Raw genomic sequence first — 23,019 nt, 5'->3', positions numbered from 1 at the left:
CAGATGAAGTTTCCGTGAACATATATGTCTGTCGTGTGTTGCGAAATTTCTTATAGCGGTTGTTCAAAAAGTCCCTCCGCAGTGCCGTGTGATTGTTAGCCGCGCGTGCCGTATGATTGTTCGCCTGCCTGGGTTACGTCCCTTCAAGTGGACTCTCCCAACATTCCACTGTCTCGTTTATCTCAGCCAGCGTCAGTAGTATCGTTGGTGTGGGTCGTTACGTGTTGACGTGAACGTTTAAGTTTAGTTGCTTTGTTCGTTTGTTGCGTTTTTGTCACACTTAAAATGCTAACCATTGAAGAACGTGTGTTTTTAGCCGAACAAGTGTTCAAAGCTGGCGGTAAATACACAGTGTCAGTTCGTCAAACATTTAATTCAGTTTTCTCGCAGAAAACACTCCCACATCGCGATACTGTGTGAGATTTGATTAACAAATTTCGAAGTAGGGGTTCAGTGACAGATGTACCGAGAAGTGGTCGTCCTAGCGTTTTGTCTCAGGATAAACTACTCGATATTTGCGATAAAATGTACATGAGTCCGAACAAGTCAGTAAGAAAACTCGCCCAGGAAATCGATGTTAGTGTCGGAACGGCCCACACAGATGTAAGAAAAAAATTAGAACTTTTCCCATACAAAGTGACAGTCGTGCAAGAACTGAAAAATACTGATCTTGGCAAGAGACTGCATTATTGTCAATGGTTCAAAAATTCCGTTCAACAAAATGGAGGGGATATTCTTAATGAAAGGTTTTTCACTGATGAGGCGTCGTTTCATTTATCCGGGTACAAGAACTCGCAAAATTGTCGTATGTGAAGTACTGCAAATCCGTAGTGTATTCATGAGGAACCACTTCATTCTGTGGAAATAGGAGTTTGGATTGCAATTTCTAGACCTCGGTGTGTGGGTCCCGTATTTTTCAGCGAAACAATAAACGCACAACGATACTGCAGTGATATTCTGTACCCATTCATAGGAGAACTTGTGGTAAGTGAAATACTGAACAACAAGATGGAGCAACCGCGCATACAGCTCGCGTCTCAATGGCACTGCTTGCTGATGTTTTTGGTGATCGCATAATTTCACAGGCACTTTGGTCTCCACGATCGCCTGACCTAACACCACCTGACTTTTTCTTCTGGGGTGCAGCGAAAGCAACTGTCTATAAAAACCGACCAAAATCCATCGATGAATTGAGTACTGCAATATCCACTTTCACTGTTTCTGTAACAGAAGAAATGTTGCAGCTTGTGTTTGGAAAGATGATTAGACGAATAAAACTGTGTATTCAGCAACAGCAGGGACACTGTAAATAAAAATGAATATTCAATCAATTAATAACTTGTATTTCACTGAGTTTCATTTCGGTATATTCACTGCGGCATACGCACGAGCGGCTAACAAACATACGCCACTGCGGAGAGACTTATGAACACCCTGTACTTGCAGTTGGCTAAGACACACAGAACTACCTTGTAGACGATCGGTTCGACCTGCAGACACAGATCCTCGCACATGTGTGAATTTTTCGAAAATCATAAAATTAACATTTTTAGCGCAAAAATGGAGGCGACTCCCGATCCTTCCACTACTGCGGATGATGAATGTCATGAAGACTCAGTGCAAAACGCAGCCGCAAAACGTCAGTCAATAGATGCCTTCGCACACTATGATAATCTTCTTCAAGAAGATAAGAATCATCCAAAACGATTTCTGCAGATGCTGTGGCGATGGGAGAATAACATGGTCGGCCTAACGTCGAAATGTTACGAGAAAAGACAGTTGCTACTGACGAGGACCTCATCCATTCCTACAGACTGGCTGAAGAAGAACTTTTCTGTGAAACTGAAGACTTTTACGACAATGAGTATCATATGTTCATTTTTGCAGTAAAAAATACAAATTTTGTGTTCTTCAAAAATTTCTTACGAACATTCTTCGTTCTTGCAACACTAGTAGGGTCACATCGCTACCCAAGATAAATGCTGAATTGGCCCTGTCTCTGTGTCTGCAGGTTGAACCGTCCAGCTACAAAGCACATACAAGTGTAACGCATTTTGCAAATCACGACGGGCATACATTTTCAGGAAAATTTTATGCATTTGGTCGTTTACTTGTGGACAGTTATAAATATAGTATTTGTCATGATATTTAAAATTAGAAAACAGCCAAATACCATTGTGCATTCAACAAACTTTCATATAAATACAAGTATTTTTTCGTTATATTACATGTAAAACTTCATAGATATGAAATAATATCATGACTGTTGAAAAACAGATATACATTAAAAACATAAGCGGGACTCGATCCAGTGACCCACCGATTATAGAGCTTGAACGCTAACCACTTTCTTGCATTTCGATTTTTAGAACTCACACAGGCCTTGCTTCACAATACAGGCGTGGAACATTTTTTAATAAAAGTTAATGCAAATAAATTCCACTATTCTGGGGCTGAAAGGAAACACAATTTTTTTTTCTCTAGGAAGAACGCAATGCGGAAAGGCTCCAGAACAAGGGGAAAGGCCCTATAAATCTCCAGTAGCTTGACGATAACGTGGAAGCCTCTGCCATTTCCAATGCAAATTCGTCATATCTTGGTCAAAAATATGGGGTTGGTATTGTCACACCCGACTGCATAGTCAGTTTAGTGCCCGTGGAACCATACGATCGTCTGAGGGAAAATGGGTAAGTGCAGACGGAGAAGACGTTTAACTGAGATAGCAGCTTCAGATGATCGGATAAGGAAAATCAATTATCTGCGAACCCAGTACCAGTGTTCTCGTCCGCAACAGAAGAACCTGTGTGGAAATGTAATTCGTCGAATCTTGGAGAACCTCATGATGTCTCAGGAGCTGTTCATTCTCACTACAGGCAGTCCCAGTCATTTCGCGGCTGCTACTAGATCGTCCCCAGCCATCAATCGCTCTTACTGCTCTCCCGCCCTTGCAGACTCAGATCAGTGGAAGGCAACTGATGACTTTCATTCGAGTGACCGCTTCCCACTGTGGATCCAGCTACAGGTTGGAACATTATCTGAACATAAGCCAACGAAATGGATTGTCAGCAGTGCTAAGTGGACACTGTTCAGCCAGCTGGCAGTATTTCAAAACAGCGACAACGTAGTGTCCAAGAATGGGTGGACCACATCACACGAGTAACCCATCGTGCCACTGAGTTATGCATCCCAAAGTCCTCTGGTTGTCTTACGGGGCGACCTATACCTTTGTGTACTGATGAGTCCGTTCAGCAAACCGTAAAAGGCGTGTGGCCCTCCGACGGTCTAAATACCGCCCAGCGGCAGACAACCTCACAGCCTTCACAGTTGCGAGTTTCAAGGCTCGACGCGTAATTAAGGACAGCAGGGAAACGTCATGGCAAAGCGTTCTCGCCTGAACTCCATCAACAGTCTCACTTGTTTTACATAAGTATGGGAAGCCGTCACCAGGATTTTAGGTAAACAAAGTCGTTTACCGACAGCAGCAGTGATGGAAAATGTGTGTCTCCAAACAATAATTGCAGACCTCTCTCAGTCGATGACAGAACGTTTTGCAAAGACTGTAGCTAATCCCTGCCAGGATCCAGAGTTTCGCTGCTACCGTGCGACCGTAGAGAGGAGCAAGTTGGACTTCAGATCCAACAATTGTGGGTGCTCCAACCACCCATTCTCCTAGTGGAATATGGAACAGGCAATGTCTGAGACTCGTGATACTGCACCCAGACACGACCAAAAACGGTACTGCGTGCTTCGACACTTGCCAGCAACATAAAAGGAAATCCTCCTTCAATTTTTTAATTAGATATGGCAAACAGGAACTTTCCCAACTCTGGGAGGGAGACAATTTTTATCACCCTCCTCACTCTGCCAGACTGTTTTGAGCAAGGCAATGGGGTCCCTCAGGGTAGTGTTTTAAGTGTAACCCTGTTTGCTACGACCATGAACAGTGTCACGTCTACGGTGCAGAATCCGGTACAATGTTCCTTATTTGTGGGCGATTTTGATGTTTTCTGTTCCTCCTACAGAGTTGCAACAAAGACTCGTCACTTGCAACTTGCTCTGCGGAGGTTAGTGGAGTGGAATGCAAAGACAGGTTTTTCGGTTTTCTGCAGATGTGCGCCTCCGTTCTCGTCGTCTTTTTAATTTACCTATCTTGCATAGGAGGGACACAGTTCTGCTTTTTGAAGACTCAGTGAGTTTTCTGGGCCTCGTTGTTTTTACTTCAAAGTGTCGTGATTGGCACTCTTGAGACACTTGAAAGCCAGGACCCTGAAGATGATAAAGTACCTAAGCCACAGGTGTTGTGGAACAGAGAGAGCACGTCTGCTCCAGTTTTACAGAGCTTTCGTCCGTTTGCTGGACTATGGATGCCCAGTATATGGATCATCGACGCCTTCTTATCTGAAGATCAACGACGCTATCGACCATGAGGGAACAGACCCGCCAAGGATGCTTATAGGACCAGTCTTATACCCAGTCTCTGTGCTGAGACTGGTGAACCGCCACTTACAATACGACGGCAGCTTCTCATGGTGCGTGAGGTATGTAAGTTCCTCACACTTCCGACTTCACCTGCATGCCATACCACCTCTGACACACTCTTTCTCCAATCGACCACGAGCAACAAGGACCTTTGTGATCCACGTGTGGCATATGCTAGAGTCACTTGGTATGTAGCATGTACAATCCCAAATCCAGGGATTCAACCGTCTGCCACCATAGTTATTGCAGAGGCCAAGAGTAATTTTAGTTTTAGTACAGTGCAGGAGACGTTGTACTCCTATAGATGTTTTTAATACATTATTTAAGAGCATTTAACTCAGCACTACAACTTCATATCTGTCTTTACAGGTGGGTCAAAATCGGGGGATTTCGTTTGTTGCGCCGGCCGGGGTGGCCGAGCGGTTCTAGGAGCTACAGTCTGGAACCGCGCGACCGCTACGGTCGCAGGTTCGAATCCTGCCTCGGGCATGGATATGTGTGATGTCCTTAGGTTAGTTAGGTTTAAGTAGTTCTAAGTGCTAGGGGACTGGTGACCTCAGATGTTAAGTCCCATAGTGCTCAGAGCCTTTTGAACCAAAGATCTGGTGATAAGGTGTGTCACTGATAAAACGTCGGCGACCAGAAAACTTGTTATTACGTATGTGCCGGAATTTAGAATTGATCCGGCCAACATCGGCAGGGGGAGCCAGACTGGCCGGTCGAAGACACGTTAATAAATGAGATATAATGGAATGAGTAGCTCGAGTAAATGTTAATACTTTATGTCGTATAAACGGTACTGAAGCCCTTACTTTGATATCGGGAAGTCTCAAGCGGATGCCTTAATTAAGAGCATGATTAAATTCAAACCAAACCGTGGTATTTCAAACTCTGTGGACCTTGTAAATAATATGAAAGATGCACTATGTAACAGAGTGATAAAGTAGTGTCCTTTGATGTCTACAGTTTGTTTTCCAACATACCAGCATTGGAATGCATTGATATTCTGACAGAGTTGATGTACAAGTCTAATGTCAATCCCGTGGAACTGAATGACTTGAGACTGGCCACTCAGACATGCTTGTCACGGAACTATTTCCAGTTCCAAGGTGGCTCTTTATAAACAATAAGATGGCTTAGGTATGCGTTCCACTCTTAGTCCACTGTTGGCTGAAATATTTATGAACCATTTTGAACAACATTTTCTGAAAAAAGAACCTTTGAGTCAAAATATCGAATAATGGTTTAGATATGTGACGAGGACTGGTACTACAAGACAAGGCAGCACATTTTTGAAAACCTAAACAGTCAACTGGTAGAAGCCGACCTCGGGGAAGATCAGTTTGGATTCCGTAGAAATGTTGGAACACGTGAGGCAATACTGACCTTACGACTTATCTTGGAAGAAAGATTAAGAAAAGGCAAACCTACGTTTCTACCATTTGTAGACTTAGAGAAAGCTTTTGACAATGTTGACTGGAATACTCTCTTTCAAATTCTGAAGGTGGCAGGGGTAAAATACAGGGAGCGAAAGGCTATTTACAATTTGTACAGAAACCAGATGGCAGTTATAAGAGTCGAGGGGCATGAAAGGGAAGCAGTGGTTGGGAAAGGAGTGAGACAGGGTTGTAGCCTCGGCATGAAAGGGAAGCAGTGGTTGGGAAAGGAGTGAGACAGGGTTGTAGCCTCTCCCCGATGTTATTCAATCTGTATATTGAGCAAGCAGTAAAGGAAACAAAAGAAAAATTCGGAGTAGGTATTAAAATTCATGGAGAAGAAGTAAAAACTTTGAGGTTCGCCGATGACATTGTAATTCTGTCAGAGACAGCAAAGGACTTGCAAGAGCAGTTGAACGGAATGGAAAGTGTCTTGAAAGGAGGATATAAGATGAACATCAACGAAAGCAAAACGAGGGTAATGGAATGTAGTCAAATTAAGTCGGGTGATGCTGAGGGAATTAGATTAGGAAATGAGAAAGTAAAATAACCGATGATGGCCGAAGTAGAGAGGATATAAAATGTAGACTGGCAATGGCAAGGAAAGCGTTTCTCAAGAAGAGAAATTTGTTAACATCGAATATAGATTTAGGTGTCAGGAAGTCGTTTCTGACAGTATTTGTATGGAATGTAGCCATGTATGGAAGTGAAACATGGACGGTAAATAGTTTGGACAAGAAGAGAATAGAAGCTTTCGAAATGTGGTGCTACAGAAGAATGCTGAAGATTACATGGGTAGATCACATAACTAATGAGAAAGTATTGAATAGGATTGGGGAGAAGAGAAGTTTGTGGCACAACTTGACCAGAAGAAGGGATCGGTTGGTAGGACATGTTCTGAGGCATCGAGGGATCACAAATTTAGCATTGGAGGGCAGCGTGGAGGGTAAAAATCGTAGAGGGAGACCAAGAGATCAATACACTAAGCAGATTCAGAAGGATGTAGGTTGCAGTAGGTACTGGGAGATGAAGAAGCTTGCACAGGATAGAGTAGCATGGAGAGCTGCATCAAACCAGTCTCAGGACTGAAGACCACAACAATAACAACAAACAGTCAACATCAATAAATTCAGTTCACAATGGAGGTTGGAAACAACTCAATAAACTTCTTAGATCTCACCATTAACATCAGTACTTAGACACATGATTTCGAAATTTATAAAAAAAATTAAACTACAGACGCAGTAATACCGTCTTGCTCACAGCATCCCACAGCTCACAAACACGCAGCTTTCCACTCAATGGTACAGCGTCTCATATCTGTCCCCCTGTCCACACATAATTTTAAAGCAAAGTTAGATGGCCGATGGCTACAGTCGTGTCCTTATTGACCACATTTTGCATAGGAAACAAAAACGGAAAATTATACCCCTCCTCCATGCCCCGTCTGCTTCCCCATCCATTGGTCAAATTGTGTACATTACCATATCTGGGAGAGGTATCACAGCCTCGTGATGACTGGGTGTTGTGTGATGTCTTTAGGTTAGTTAGGTTTAAGTAGTTCTAAGTTCTAGGGGACTGATGACCACAGATGTTAAGTCCCATAGTGCTCAGAGCAATTTAGAGGTATGACAGATTGTAGCCAAAGGACTGAAGGCCTGCAAGTATAGGCTTCCGTACTACGTTATGAACACGACAGCCCAGTGTATTTTAATAGCAAAGATAAGATCCAGTTATTAGCCAGCAGTGGGGTATACAAAATCACCTGTTCTGATTGTAACAAGTTTTACATTGGTCAGTGAGACAGAGACATATCAACTGGACTGGCTGAACACGAACGCAGCTGGAGGCTGCAGAATTCTGACTCTGCGTTTGTTGAGCATGTACTGAGTGAGGGTCACAAGTACCAGCCAGTGTCCCATGTCCTTCACTTAGCAAACAAAGGCCATAAACTCAACCTGCTGGAAGCACTGGAAATTAACAAACATCTAGCTCACAGTCTAGATCTAATCCTAAATGACCAGACACAGCTCAACACTTCCCCTATCCCAAGCTCCACATAATCATCTGTGTTTTTCATTACTTCCAACACTGTCTGTTCCTACATATTCTCATTTTCCTATACTCATTAAGTTCTTTCATTTTATTGAAATCGTCTGTGTAATCCATATAAACTGTAGTTTCTGTTGTTAAAGCTTTCTTCTAACTGGTTTAATACCTCTTGTAGTTGCCTCATCAAATATTGTTTTTATTTTATTTGATTCATTTATGTAATTCAAACTGTTATGTAGTCACAGTTTTGAGTATAATGTTAACGTTTTTCGTGTTTGCTCTTGTTGTATTTGTGTGTTGTTCAGCCTTTTTTATCTTTTAAAATGCAGTACCACCACACTCTCAAAGATTTCATTTACAGTATGTTCTCTCACACTCCTCCATTTTCCTGCATTTATTCATTTCTGTTTATCTTATTGCTATTGTTTAAGTTCCTTATAAATTCTGTAGATACACTGATAATTCTTTCTTCTTTCAATTGGTTTGTGTATCACTCTCCATGTTCTATACCTCCTGAAGTAGCCTTGTCAAGTACTAACTTTATATCGTTTTATTAGTTTCGCTTATTAATATGTAGGCATGCTGTTCCTATTTTGTGTTACTTTTTCTCCTGTCTTTTCCGTTTTTACTTTTGTTATGTACTGTTCAGTTTTTTACTTTTTACTTTGCCTTACCACCACACTGTCAAAGATGTTACTTAATGTAAGTGTTTGCTTCAGTGTAGACGTGTAACTTATCTTCCAGTGTTGTTTACACACATTGTAACTTCTTTGGTGACAATACTCAGCAAATGTCTGAAGATGGCCCTGTAAGCCGAAAACCGGCTAACACAATAAAAGTAATACCGTAGAACAAAAGCAAACTAGTGCTTTACATTTATTAATACGTTACAATTTTCTTTAAACGCCGTGTTCAGGTTGACAGACTGAGATAATTCGACAGCAAAGTAATGCAAGCAAATTATGAAACTTACCGTTCTGCGTGGCCCTGTACTGTTCGTCGTAGAGGCGGTAGACGAGTCCGTGTGCCCTGAGCAGGGTGTGCGTGGCCAGGTAGTCGCCGATGCCGGAGGCGTTCTGCGACGGCGCCTGGCCGCCGGAGGACGCGTAGCCCATCACGAAGACGGACGGCTCGTTGAAGGTGATCCACCACTTCACCTGTGCGACCACGGCGCTCAGACATGTATCGCAATGAGCAGAAGGCGGTGCGAGAAACAATGGAGCCACCGGCACTTACTCTGTCTCCAAAGTTTTCGAACAGCACTCTGGCATACTCCACGAAGTAGTCGGCGAGCAGTGGATTCGGCCATCCGCCGATGTACTGCAGCGCCTGTGGCAGGTCCCAGTGGTACATCGTCACCTGCGCCCAGTTATAGCTTCATGTTACCAATCTCACGTTACTCTGCTCACTCGTAACACTTTTATATTCATAAATATAAGTTCTTGTTCTCGAAACGCAATCTAACTTTCCCCTGCAAATAAACTTAAGTTACGTAACTTTAGCAATACATCGTGGCGTTTGTAAGACTTACTTGTACTACAAGCTGTGTATAAAATATGTAGTCCTTCGGAAATCTGACTACAGAATTAAAACCAAGATCTAACCTTACAGAATGCTGACAGCATCACCTTTCTAATAAGAGACTCTTGCTATCAGTATCTGATTTATTTGTGGCAAGTATACGTCCGTATTTCATAAAAATAAAAGGTGAAATAGTTGATACAGCACTAGTACTTCAAAGCATCATCTATTTTTGTACAAAATGTTGTATCTTATGCGGGAAGACCTGTTGTTGTTGTGGTCTTCAGTCCTGAGACTGGTTTGATGCAGCTCTCCATGCTACTCTATCCTGTGCAAGCTTCTTCATCTCCCAGTATCTACTGCAACCTACATCCTTCTGAATCTGCTTAGTGTATTCATCTCTTGGTCTCCCTCTACGATTTTTACATTCCACACTGCCCTCCAATGCTAAATTTGTGATCCCTTGATGCCTCAAAACATGTCCTACCAACCGATCCCTTCTTCTAGTCAAGTTGTGCCACAAACTTCTCTTCTCCCCAATTCTATTCAATACCTCCTCATTAGTTACGTGATCTACCCACCTTATCTTCAGCATTCTTCTGTAGCACCACATTTCGAAAGCTTCTATTCTCTTCTTGTCCAAACTAGTTATCGTCCATGTTTCACTTCCATACATGGCTACATTCCATACAAATACTTTCAGAAACAACTTTCTGACACTTAAATCTATACTCGATGTTAACAAATTCCTCTTCTTGAGAAACGCTTTCCTTGCCATTGCCAGTCTACATTTTATATCCTCTCTACTTCGACCATCATCGGTTATTTTACTCCCTAAATAGCAAAACTCCTTTACTACTTTAAGTGTCTCATTTCCTAATCTAATTCCCTCAGCATCACCCGACTTAATTTGACTACATTCCATTAACCTCGTTTTGCTTTTGTTGATGTTCATATTATATCCTCCTTTCAAGACACTGCCCATTCCGTTCAACTGCTCTTCCAAGTCCTTTGCTGTCTCTGACAGAATTACAATGTCATCGGCGAACCTCAAAGTTTTTACTTCTTCTCCATGAATTTTAATACCTACTCCGAATTTTTCTTTTGTTTCCTTTACTGATTGCTCTATATACAGATTGAATAACATCGGGGAGAGGCTACAACCCTGTCTTACACCTTTCCCAACCACTGCTTCCCTTTCATGCCCCACGACTCTTATAACTGCCATCTGGTTTCTGTACAAACTGTAAATAGCCTTTCGCTCCCTGTATTTTACCCCTGCCACCTTCAGAATTTGAAAGAGAGTATTCCAGTCAACATTGTCAAAAGCTTTCTCTAAGTCTACAAATGCTAGAAACGTAGGTTTACCTTTTCTTAATCTTTCTTCTAAGATAAGTCGTAAGGTCAGTATTGCCTCACGTGTTCCAACATTTCTACGGAATCCAAACTGATCTTCCCCGAGGTCGGCTTCTACCAGTTTTCCCATTCGTCTGTAAAGAATTCGCGTTAGTATTTTGCAGCTGTGGCTTATTAAACTGATAGTTCGGTAATTTTCACATCTGTCAACACCTGCTTTCTTTGGGATTGGAATTATTATATTCTTCTTGAAGTCTGAGGGTATTTCGCCTGTCTCATACATCGTGCTCACCAGATGGTAGAGTTTTTTCATGACTGGCTCTCCCGAGGCCATCAGTAGTTCAAATGGAATGTTGTCTACTCCCGGGGCCTTGTTTCGACTCAGGTCTTTCAGTGGTCTGTCAAACTCTTCACGCAGTATCTTATCTCCCATTTCGTCTTGATCTACATCCTCTTCCATTTCCACAATATTGTCCTCAAGTACCTCGCCCTTGTATAAACTTTCTATATACTCCTTCCACCTTTCTGCCTTCCCTTCTTTGCTTAGAACTGGGTTGCCATCTGAGCTCTTGATATTCATACAAGTGGTTCTCTTCTCTCCAAAGGTCTGTTTAATTTTCCTGTAGGCAGTATCTATCTTACCTATTGTAACGATTTTAAAATGAAGTGCTGCTACTATTTGCTATTTTAATATTGGATTCGAAAGTAGTTAAAGTTATCACAGACCTTATTTCAAAAATCGTGCATTTGCCTAAATATACTGATAAAATCAAAAACCACAGAGACGATCATTTCTTCGCCTTATTTTGCCGAAAATATTGCAAAACTGGAAAAGGCTGCCCGCGTTGAGAAGTTAACGGAAAGTCAACTTTTCCTCGTTCTGGCTGTTACGACACAGAATAGTAAGTGGTAAAACTCACTCACATAGTCTCAGGCAAATTCAAGTCATGCCAGAGAAGCAGGAAGAGAGGCATTATGACGCAAGTGGGTCAGGTCGACGTCACTGTCACCAGAGTAAGGAATAAGTGTTCAGCAGAAAAAGAGGACCGAAAACCAAAGGAAGCGGGACAAGCATATTCGTTAGCCCGTAAGGCAAGTTGCAAGAAACTGTATGTACAGGGTTATTACAAATAATTGAAGCGATTTCACAGCTCTACAATTACTTTATTATATGAGATATTTTCACAATGCTTTGCACACACATACAAAAACTCAAAAAGTTTTTTTAGGCATTCACAAATGTTCGATATGTGCCCCTTTAGTGATTCGCCAGACATCAAGCCGACAATCAAGTTCCTCCCACACGGCGCAGCATGTCCCCATCAATGAGTTCGAAAGCATCGTTGATGCGAGCTCGCAGTTCTGGCACGTTTCTTGGTAGAGGAGGTTTAAACACTGAATCTTTCACATAACCCCACAGAGAGAAATCGCATGGGGTTAAGTCGGGAGAGCGTGGAGGCCATGACATGAATTGCTGATCATGATCTCCACCACGACCGATCCATCTGTTTTCCAATCTCCTGTTTAAGAAATGCTGAACATCATGATGGAAGTGCGGTGGAGCACCATCCTGCTGAAAGATGAAGTCGGCGCTGTCGGTCTCCAGTTGTGGCATGAGCCAATTTTCCGCGGGCTACGCGTGAAACTTGCCCGCACGCGTTCAACCGTTTCTTCGCTCACTGCAGGCCGACCCGTTGATTTCCCCTTACAGAGGCATCCAGAAGCTTTAAACTGCGCATACCATCGCCGAATGGAGTTAGCAGTTGGTGGATCTTTGTTGAACTTCGTCCTGAAGTGTCGTTGCACTGTTATCACTGACTGATGTGAGTGCTTTTCAAGCACGACATACGCTTTCTCGGGTCCTGTCGCCATTTTGTCTCCCTGCGCTCTCGAGCGCTCTGACGGCAGAAACCTGAAGTGCGGCTTCAGCCGAACAAAACTTTATGAGTTTTTCTACGTATCTGTAGTGTGTCGTGACCATATGTCAATGAATGGAGCTACAGTGAATTTATGAAATCGCTTCAATCATTTGTAATAGCCGTGTATTTTGTAAGAGCACATAGTGACGGACCGACACAGCACTTAACAGCCTGTCAACTGAATGTAGCAGAATGGAAATGCCTCGCATCGGGTAGACCGGTCGGCTGCTACAAGTATTTAGATATGACGCCACTTCGGCGACTTGCGTGTCGATGGGGGATGAAATGAGGATGATAAGGACAACACAAAACCCAGTCCCTGAGCGGAGACAATCTCCAACCCAGCCGGGAATCGAGCCCGGGCCGTTAGGCACGACAATCCGTCGCGCTGACCACACAGCTACCAGGGACGGATTGCAGCAGAATAAGGGGAGCACATTCGGCCATTTCGAATCGAACTTTGCGTCATAGCCTCACGCTAGCTCAGTTTAAATACTCCAGCTCTTCACCTGCCGTCATGAGTTGGTCATTCACAGCACTCGATTCTGTGATTACGATACTGTAGTGAATCTATGACCTATATGCTCCAGTACAGTCTGTAAACTAGCGGTACTCAAGACGATGGTCTTCACTGGATGAACGTCGTGCTGCTCTCCTCCTGCCATTTATTAATGGAGAAACGACACCACATTTTAGAGTGCTGCAAGTACCGCACTTCAACGCGGAAGCCAGCAACAGGGGCTCTTGATTTGATTTGATTTGATTTGATTTATTTCGTGTTCCATAGGTCCAACTGTGTTGGATACACAAGGACGTGGAACGAGTCAGGTTTTTACAAATACAATCTGATAATCTTATAGCATATACAGAAATTTGAGTACATAATTATATAAAAATTTATACAGTAAATTCTTTGGGCAGCAATACAGGAAAAGAAAATACATATTTCCTTAGAATCATTAAAACACTACAGAAAACAGATATGGAGCACACACAGCTACAGAGCTCAGGTTAAATAAAATTCGTAGTGGCATTATGTCAACTTGTATTATATAGTATTAAAGTATTATAATTTATTTAGTTAAAAATTCATCTAGACTGTAAAAAGCTTTTTCTAGCAAAAATATTTTTAGAGCTTTCTTAAACTTACTCGTGTTATGAATCTCTGTCTTTATTTCGGGAGGAAGAGCATTGAAGAGTTTTGCTCCAGTGTAGTGGACACCCTTTTGTGCCAAGCTCAAACTTCTGAGTTCACTGTGTATGTCATTCTTCCTCCGTGTGTTATGCTCATGATAATTACTGTTTGGTTGAAATATCTCCATATTTTTACAAACAAAACACATGAGAGAAAAAATATATTGGCATGTAGTTGTGTATATTTAAAGTTTACGAAAACTATTTCTACACGAGTCTCTTGGGCGCAATCCACATATAATTCTTAAAGCTCGCTTCTGTACAATGAACATTTTCCTTGCTAATGGCTGGTTGCCCCAAAAAATAATTCCGTACTCAATGAGACAATGAAAATAGCCATAATATGCCACTTTTGCAGTGTTAGGTTCAACACATGTAGTGACAACCCGTAAAGCATAGGTAGCAGAGCTAAGCCTCTTACAGAGATCAATAATATGTGAAGACCAGTTCATTTTCTTGTCAATGTGCACTCCAAGAAATTTTGTTGTTTCCATTCTAACTATTGGTTGATTACCACATGTCACACTTACCTCTCTCTCTTTTTCTGTTTTTGTACAGAATTGAATAAAGCTGGTCTTACTGGAATTTAATGAGAGACCATTCACCTTGAACCAATTAACCACATCTGAGAGTATGTGATTAATGAGTTCCTCAAGAGTGTTGTCTGTTCTACTGCTCATAAAAATTGTGGTATCATCAGCAAATAATGTAAATTTACACGGCAGGCTTGTACATGATGGTAGATCGTTTATAAAAATCAGGAATAACAGTGGCCCAAGAATTGAGCCCTGGAGCACTCCACATATAATGGAACTCCATTCAGAATCTGAGGAAGTGTCACATACTCCACCCGAGCTATTCAACACAACTTTTTGTTTTCTGTCTTGGAGGTACGACTGTAGCCAATTGCCTGAAACACCACTTATTCCTACTAATTTTCCTTTTTGCAAGAGAATCTGGTGATCAACACAGTCAAACGCTTTGGATAAATCAGAGAAGACACCAAGTGCTAGCATTTTTTCATTAAGAGTTTCTAGGAGTTCATTTGCAAGTGTGTAGACTGTATCTTCTGTTGAACGGCCCTTTTGAAAGCCAAGCTGGATCTTACTGAGAACTTCGTTCTTCATGAGATGATCAGTAATTCTTACATGTATTAGCTTTTCTAGAATTTTGGAGAAAGCTGTCAGCAAAGAGATAGGTCGATAGTTAGTTAGTTCAGCTTTATCACCCTTTTTGTACAGGGGCTTCACAATGGCATACTGAACTGGGAACAACACCTTTCTGAAGGGAAGCATTGAAAATATGACAGAAGAATATTTCAATAAATTACTAGATATATTATCAACCCCTTGGGGTCGACGTTCCTGTTCAACTCAGGCGCCTTCGAGCGCTGAAACCGACGAGGGCTACGGGGGAAAACAACCGACCACACGACTGCCGACAGCAGGTACATAGCGCTTCGGCCATCGAGCGTCACCGTGGAATTCGGACGGAGCGAGCGAAATCACTTCGCGCTGGACAGCCGCCACGCCGCCAGAGTCGCTGACGTCACCACCCCGGGCGTGCAGACGCTGAGCTGACTCGACGTACGTCAGCTGGAATCCAGCACCCGGCTGACTCTGCAACAGCTGAGGCTGCTGCAGGAGAACGACGATTTGTGATCACTGTGAACGTACGTACTGAACCGTAATAACATTTTACTGTGGTCGTTGACGCCACACTGTTTCCCACCAGCCATCTTGACTTCAGGCAGAGGTTTCTATATGTCCGTCCTTTTGACTGGAGGTCTCGCGGACCACGGCCGTTCACTATTGTAAGAAAATGAAACCCCTACAGCCGTCCTTGTGATCTTATTTATTGTGTAGCTACCAGTTTCTGCGCTTCAGTGTGCCATCTTCCTGTTGTAGTGGACTGAGAAGACAGCCAGTCCACAGTGACTGGTAACCGAAAGGCACGCGTTTACACACGCCGGCTGGCATTAGGTCTGAAACAGCATACGTAATGAATGCTATAAAGAAAAGTACGTAGCTGCTGGAATACTTAACTTTAATCCATCATTTGTATACAGCATTCTGGATGATACAAGTGAGATTCTCTCTAGAAATGGTTAATGGCGCCTTGCTAGGTCGTAGCCATGGACTTAGCTGAAGGCTATTCTAACTATCTCTCGGCTAATGAGAGAAAGGCTTCGTCAGTGTAGTCGCTAGCAAAGTCGTCGTACAACTGGGACGAGTCCCAGTACGTCTCTCTAGACCTGCCTTGTGGTGGCGCTCGGTCTGCAATTACTGACAGTGGCGACACGCGGGTACGACATGTACTAATGGACCGCGGCCGATTTAAAGCTACCACCTAGCAAGTGTGGTGTCTGGCGGTGACACCACACCGGTCTTAGTTGATGCTCAAAGGGTTGCCGCCCGCATCTCGTGGTCGTGCGGTAGCGTTCTCGCTTCCCACGCCCGCGTTCCCGGGTTCGATTCCCGGCGGGGTCAGGGATTTTCTCTGCCTCGTGATGGCTGGGTGTTGTGTGCTGTCCTCAGGTTAGTTAGGTTTAAGTAGTTCTAAGTTCTAGGGGACTGAAGACCATAGATGTTAAGTCCCATAGTGCTCAGAGCCCCCTCAAGGGTTGCCACGATCCATACACAGGGTAGTCCATTGATAGTGACCGGGCCAAGTATCTCATGAAATAAGCATCAAACGAAGAAACTACAAAGAACGAAACTCGTCTAGTTTGAAGGGGGAAACCAGATGCCGCTATGGTTGGCTCCCTCTAGATGGCGCTGCGATACGTCAAACGGATAGCAAGTGCGTTTTTTTTTAATATAGGAACCCTCATTTTTAATTACATATTCGTGTAGTACGTAAAAAATATGAATGTTTTAGCTGGACCACTTTTTTCGCTTAGTGGTAGATGGCGCTGTAACAGTCACAAACGTGTAAGTACGTGGTATCACGTAACATTCCGCCAGTGCGGACGGTATTTGCTTCGTGATACATTACCCGTGTTAAAATAGGCCGTTTACCAATTGCGGAAAAGTTCGATATCGTGTTGATGTATGGCTATTGTGATCAAAATGCCCAAAGGGCGTGTGCTATGTATGCTGCTCGGTATTCTGGACGACATCATCCAAGTGTCCGGACCATTCGCCGGATAGTTACGTTATTTAAGGAAACAAGAAGTGTTCAGCCACATGTGAAACGTCAACCTCGACCTGCGACAAATGATGATGCCCAAGTAGGTATTTTAGCTGCTGTCGCGGCTAGTCCGCACATCGGTAGCAGACAAATTGCGCGAGAATCGGGAATCTCAAAAACGTCGGTGTTGAGAATGCTACAACATCGATTGCACCCATACCGTATTTGCCGGCCGCGGTGGTCTAGCGGTTCTAGGCGCTCAGTCCGGAGCCACGCGACTGCTACGGTCGCAGGTTCGAATCCTGCCTCGGGCATGGATGTGTGTGATGTCCTTAGGTTAGTTAGGTTTAAGTAGTTCTAAGTTCTAGGGGACTGAAGACCATAGATGTTAAGTCCCATAGTGCTCAGAGCCCTTTGAACCATTTGAACCATACCATATTTCTATGCACCAGGAATTGCATGGCGACGACTTTGAACGTCGTGTACAGTTCTGCCACTGGACGCAAGAGAAATTACGGGACGATGACAGATTTTTTGCACGCGTTCTATTTAGCGACGAAGCGTCATTCACCAACAGCGGTAACGTAAACCGGCATAATACGCACTACTGGGCAACGGAAAATCCACGATGGCTGCGACAAGTGGAACATCAGCGACCATGGCCGGTTAATGTACGGTGCGGCATTATGGGAGGAAGGATATTTGGCCCCCATTTTATCGATGACAATCTAAAGGTGCAATGTATGCTGATTTCCTACGTAATGTTCTACCGATGTTACTACAAGATGTTTCACTGCATGACAGAATGGCGATGTACTACCAACATGAGGGATGTCCGGCACATTGCACCCTTGCGGTTGAAGCGGTATTGAATAGCATATTTATTGACAGGTGGATTGGTCGTCGAAGCACCATACCATGGCCCGCACGTTCACCGGATCTGACGTCCCCGAATTTCTTTCTATGGGGAAAGTTGAAGGATATTTGCTATCGTGATCGACCGACAACGCCTGACAACATGCGTCAGCGCATTGTCAATGCATGTGCGAACATTACAGAAGGCGAACTACTCGCTGTTTTGAGGAATGTCGTTACTCGCAGGCGTAGCCTTAAACTGGCTTCTACGACCCCATGTTCCCTACCTCACATTGTTCAGTGGTGCATCCTCTATGTCCTGATCAATTTTTGGACGCTCTAACGGAAACACCCTGTGTACCTCATAGATGTTTGAGACTATAGTTCTCTTGCCCACAAGGTTTCATTTGATGCGTGAATATTACTGCAGACCGCCTGCATCCCTCCATACTTGATGTCTTCCCCGACGGCGATGGAATCGTCAAACAGGATAACAGTCGGTGTTACAAGGCCTGAATCGTGCTATTGAACCCGGTGGAACACATCTGGAACACTAATGGGCGCAGACCTCACTCCCACAGGATGTCGACCCATAATTTACGGGAAGTGCGTCACCTGTGCGTAGACATCTGGTGCTGGAGACCCAGCTTTCGTATAACCCATATCACTCAGAATCGTTGCTGTCTTGCGTCCCATATGTGGACCACCGTGCTATTAAGCAGGAGCTCACAATATTTTCGCTTCTCAGTCGATATCGATGAGTGAACATGGACTCATTCCACGAACCGGTTGATCCGGAATTCTTTTCGCAGTTGTTGAGTTCATACGGCGGAACAATATTTCTACATGAACTAGCTTTAGTAATAACGGTGGACATGACACCGAGCTGGAAAAAGCTACTCAAAATAAATAAAAAAAAGTTTGAAAATTGAAAGAAGTAATTTTGTGGCATAAGTAAGTTTATGCAAACAGCGCACATGGATTTAAGAGGAGGGAACATTTTGTCTCACATCCAGCAACCCACTGTACAATAAATTGAGTCCTCCTTTCCGTAACATATTCCGGTAACAGTTTATTCCGTTGTAGGTGAAGTTTCCAGCATTAGATTGCAACACAAAACAACTAAAAAAATTGCACCACCTAAACACACTTGTGTGTGTCTCTTACCACGGGCTGAATTCCGTTCGCGAGCAGCTCGTTGATGAGGTTGTTGTAGTAGTCGATTCCCGGCTGGTTGATGACGTCGAGGTCCCCGGTTGGCAGGATGCGGGCCCACGAGATGGAGAACCGGTACACATCCGCCTGTTCACGAACAAAAGAGAAATAAAAGCTACTTTAATAACCGCTGTGTAAATAATTTTTACAGAACTCATTACGATGGTACGACAAGAGCATACAACGGTCGCACAAAGTTAGTCGTAACAGACAAAACACGAAAAGTAAGGCAGGAAAGGGGAGTAATTACTCGAAATCACCGTCAGTGTTTCATGTAAGCCAAACTGTTGCTGTCCGTGCAGGAAACGAGTACATATACAGGGTTATTACAAATGATTGAGCCAATTTTCCAGCATGTCCAGATACATGTGTCCTGTAACGTTTTTTTCGCAGAAGAAAAAGGGGCCGTAAACTTTAAACCGTGAGATTGTACAAAACACGTTAACTTTTGGTGAATCGCGAATTTGCTGCACGAATGCGTGAGGATTCTCTACCGCCCAGATTCGCACATTGTGTCTGTTCACTTCACCATTAAGAAAAAATGTTGCTTCATCACTGAAAACAAGTTTCGCACTGAACGCATCCTCTTCCATGAGCTGTTGCAACCGCGCCGAAAATTCAAAGCGTTTGACTTTGTCATCGGGTGTCAGGGCTTGTAGCAATTGTAAACGGTAAGGCTTCTGCTTTAGCCTTTTCCGCAAGATTTTCCAGACCGTCGGCTGTGGTACGCTTAGCTCCCTGCTTGCTTTATTCGTCGACTTCCGCGGGCTACGCGTGAAACTTACCCGCACGCGTTCAACCGTTTCTTCGCTCACTGCATGCCGACCCGTTGATTTCCCCTTACAGAGGCATCCAGAAGCTTTAAACTGCGCATACCATCGCCGAATGGAGTTAGCAGTTGGTGGATCTTTGTTGAACTTCGTCCTGAAGTGTCGTTGCACTGTTATGACTGACTGATGTGAGTGCATTTCAAGCACGACATACGCTTTCTCGGCTCCTGTCGCCATTTTGTCTCACTGCGCTCTCGAGAGCTCTGGCGGCAGAAACCTGAAGTGCGGCTTCAGCCGAACAAAACTTTATGAGTTTTTCTACGTATCTGTAGTGTGTCGTGACCATATGTCAATGAATGGAGCTACAGTGAATTTATGAAATCGCTTCAATCATTTGTAATAGCCCTGTACTTCTGATAGGCACGTAATTGACTGATAACGAAAAGCAACCCATCCGTCCCGCAACGCCTCAGGGGGTATAAGGCGGGCTAGCATCTCTTTCTTCACCCATTCACCCAGAGTATCGCAGTCTGTGTCGCGCAGTTTGCTCAAGTAGTGCTTCAGTGTTTGTGTGTGGATTGTGCCGCCACCCAGCGGCTGCTTACCTTTTCACAGCTGCTTTCTGTGAAGCATTAGTAGCGTGGTGTTATACCAGTCCTGGGGATGTAGCCAATGCGGAAGCCCAGCAAGCAGATGAAAACAGTAATGGTGTCAATGAAGTTGACACTCTGCATGCTGTTGAGAAAAAGATTGCTACAGGAAATAGCCTCGAAAGTGTCGGCGCACAAGATGTTACCATTCAAAATAACGCTTTAGGTACAGTCTGATGAGAAAAATGCCACTACTGTTATTAGACAGCTCTAGCTAAAAACAACCAGTATAAACCAAATGATTGTGCTCCTTACTGCGTTTGTATTCGAAAGTAACTAGATGATGTTAGCAACATGCATTCAGCGTGTGCTGGAAATTAATAAATTTAAACCATCCAGAAACTAAAGGCAAAATGGTTAATATTACCTCTGCCGGTAAAAACAGGATCGATTTGCAAGTAAGGAAGCACTCACAGCTAACCATTTAGTAGAATGAATTTACTAGTACAGTACAGTTTAGTGGCTTTCATACTCACTTACATAGGAGGCAGGATGTTATTCGAGGAGCAACTTAAGAATTTGACGAACAGGAAATATTTTTCGAAATCTAATCCGTTCTTAAAGTGATTGATATGAAGAGATTCTCTGTCCCGGAAGTACGTTTATCTGCTTGGGTCTAGGTATTAAGTGCATCCATACTTTCCATAGGTCCGTCAATGTAACGAATCCCTCAGACTCAATGCCGTAGTCTCGAGCGCTGCACCAAGCGAGGAGGTTCAGTGGCCAGGACACTGGACTCGCATTCGCGACGACGACAGTTCAAATCCTGGCCCGGCCATCCAAATGTAGGTTTTCTGTGATTTCTCTAAATAGCTCCAACTGGTTCCCTTGAAAAGCGCACGGCCGATTTCTTTCCTCAGCCTTTCGTAATCCGAGATCTATCTTTAATGGTGGGGACGTTAAACTCTAGCGTCTTTCTTCGAGCGCCGTAATAGATGTGCCGCAGGAGACTCGTCAACTCAGTGCATAGCTACTAATTTACAGTGCTTGGATTGTGGAGGAGACACCCTGGTTAGATATAAGAACTGTCTCTTCCTGCTCAGGGACCATAAAGAGAACAAGCTTTTTATACTCAAAGCATACCGTTCAAAGACACTTAATTCGGACATAGTGGAAATATACTCAAAAGAATAAAAAAAAGAACAACACAATTCGGCAGAGGTTGTATTCATGTACAGACAAACAAGCGATTGCAGTTTCTGAGAAATTGGATAGTTTTTCAAGAGAAACAGCTTCACAGACTCAGAAAATCAGTAACGAGTTGGCCCACTTCTGGCTCTTATGCAAGCCGTTATTCAGTTTAGCATTGATTCACAGAGTTACTGGATATTATTTATAGGGTTATAGAGCCAGGGTGTGTCCCACTGACGCGATACATCATCAAAATGCCGAGATGGTCGAAGGGCTTTGCCCATGATAGTCAGAACTTTCTCAGTTGGAGAGCGATCCGGTGAACCTGCAGGACTAGGTAGGGTCTGGAAGCACAAAGAAAATAAGAACCTTCAACATCGCAGCGCGTCAGCAATCATTGGTTAATACAGTAAAAAACTAAAAACCCGCCTCGATTGCGAAAAAAGCACCTAGTGTTAATCCAGGCTTCGGCGTAGATAACTACATGTACCTCAGAACAACAATAAAACCCATAAGTGCCTAAGAAGACCTTTGCCAATGATTAAAAGAACACCACAGCTACACATTTATAAACGAAATAGAAAAGGAAAACACAAACAGTACATATGTAGAAAAGTCAAAACCACTACTTAATGGTGTACGCTCCACCTCACACCGTCCTACGTTCGATGGGCCATGACACCGTTCATGATTTACTCCACCTTCTTGTTTCTTTTGACGGAAAGGTTTATCCTTGATGTCTATTTGAGTGAGAAGGAGTTGAGCGACAGTTGGCACGCAATCGTACCAAGGTAGCTACTATATTCACGCTCGTGTGAAATTTACGAACCCGAGGTAGCTTCTGATTACTGTCTGGATCGAAGTGTAGTACACAGTGATCGACGAAAGCCGGCCGTTGTTCAAAAATGGCTCTGAGCACTATGGGACCCAACTACTGTGGTCATAAGTCCCCTAGAACTTAGAACTACTTAAACCTAACTAACCTAAGGACATCACACACATCCATGCCCGAGGCAGGATTCGAACCTGCGACCGTAGCGGTCGTGCGGTTCCAGACTGTAGCGCCGGCCGTTGTGGCAGAGCGGTTCTAGGCGCTACAGTCTGGGACCGCTTCGAATCCTGCCTCGGGCATGGATGTGTGTGATGTCCTTAGGTTGGTTAGGTTTAAGTAGTTCTAAGTTCTAGGGGACTGATGACCTTTGAAGTTAAGTCCCATAGTGCTCAGAGCCATTTTTTGATTGACGAAAGTGATGGGACAGCGATGTGCACAGATACTGATGGCGGTAGTATCGCGTGCACAAGGTATAAA

General features: G+C 43.6%; 1 protein-coding gene across 1 annotated transcript in view; it reads right to left on the bottom strand.

Moving 5' to 3' along the window:
* LOC126094950 (myrosinase 1-like) overlaps nucleotides 1-23,019 on the bottom strand; it is a 102,391-nt gene that overhangs the window by 45,734 nt on the left and 33,638 nt on the right. Inside the window, exons 3-5 of the mRNA XM_049909605.1 lie at nucleotides 19,112-19,246; nucleotides 9,204-9,326; nucleotides 8,941-9,124 (exon numbers count right to left, since the gene is read on the bottom strand). Coding sequence (XP_049765562.1) covers nucleotides 8,941-9,124; nucleotides 9,204-9,326; nucleotides 19,112-19,246 — 442 coding nt within the window. The remainder of the gene's footprint in view (nucleotides 1-8,940; nucleotides 9,125-9,203; nucleotides 9,327-19,111; nucleotides 19,247-23,019) is intronic.

The sequence above is a fragment of the Schistocerca cancellata genome, chromosome 8 (assembly GCF_023864275.1).
Source record: "Schistocerca cancellata isolate TAMUIC-IGC-003103 chromosome 8, iqSchCanc2.1, whole genome shotgun sequence".
In the NCBI taxonomy this organism is placed as follows: Eukaryota; Metazoa; Arthropoda; class Insecta; order Orthoptera; family Acrididae; genus Schistocerca; species Schistocerca cancellata.
The sequence above is the reverse complement of the archived record's forward strand: the minus strand, read 5'-3'. Positions and strand labels throughout refer to the sequence as shown.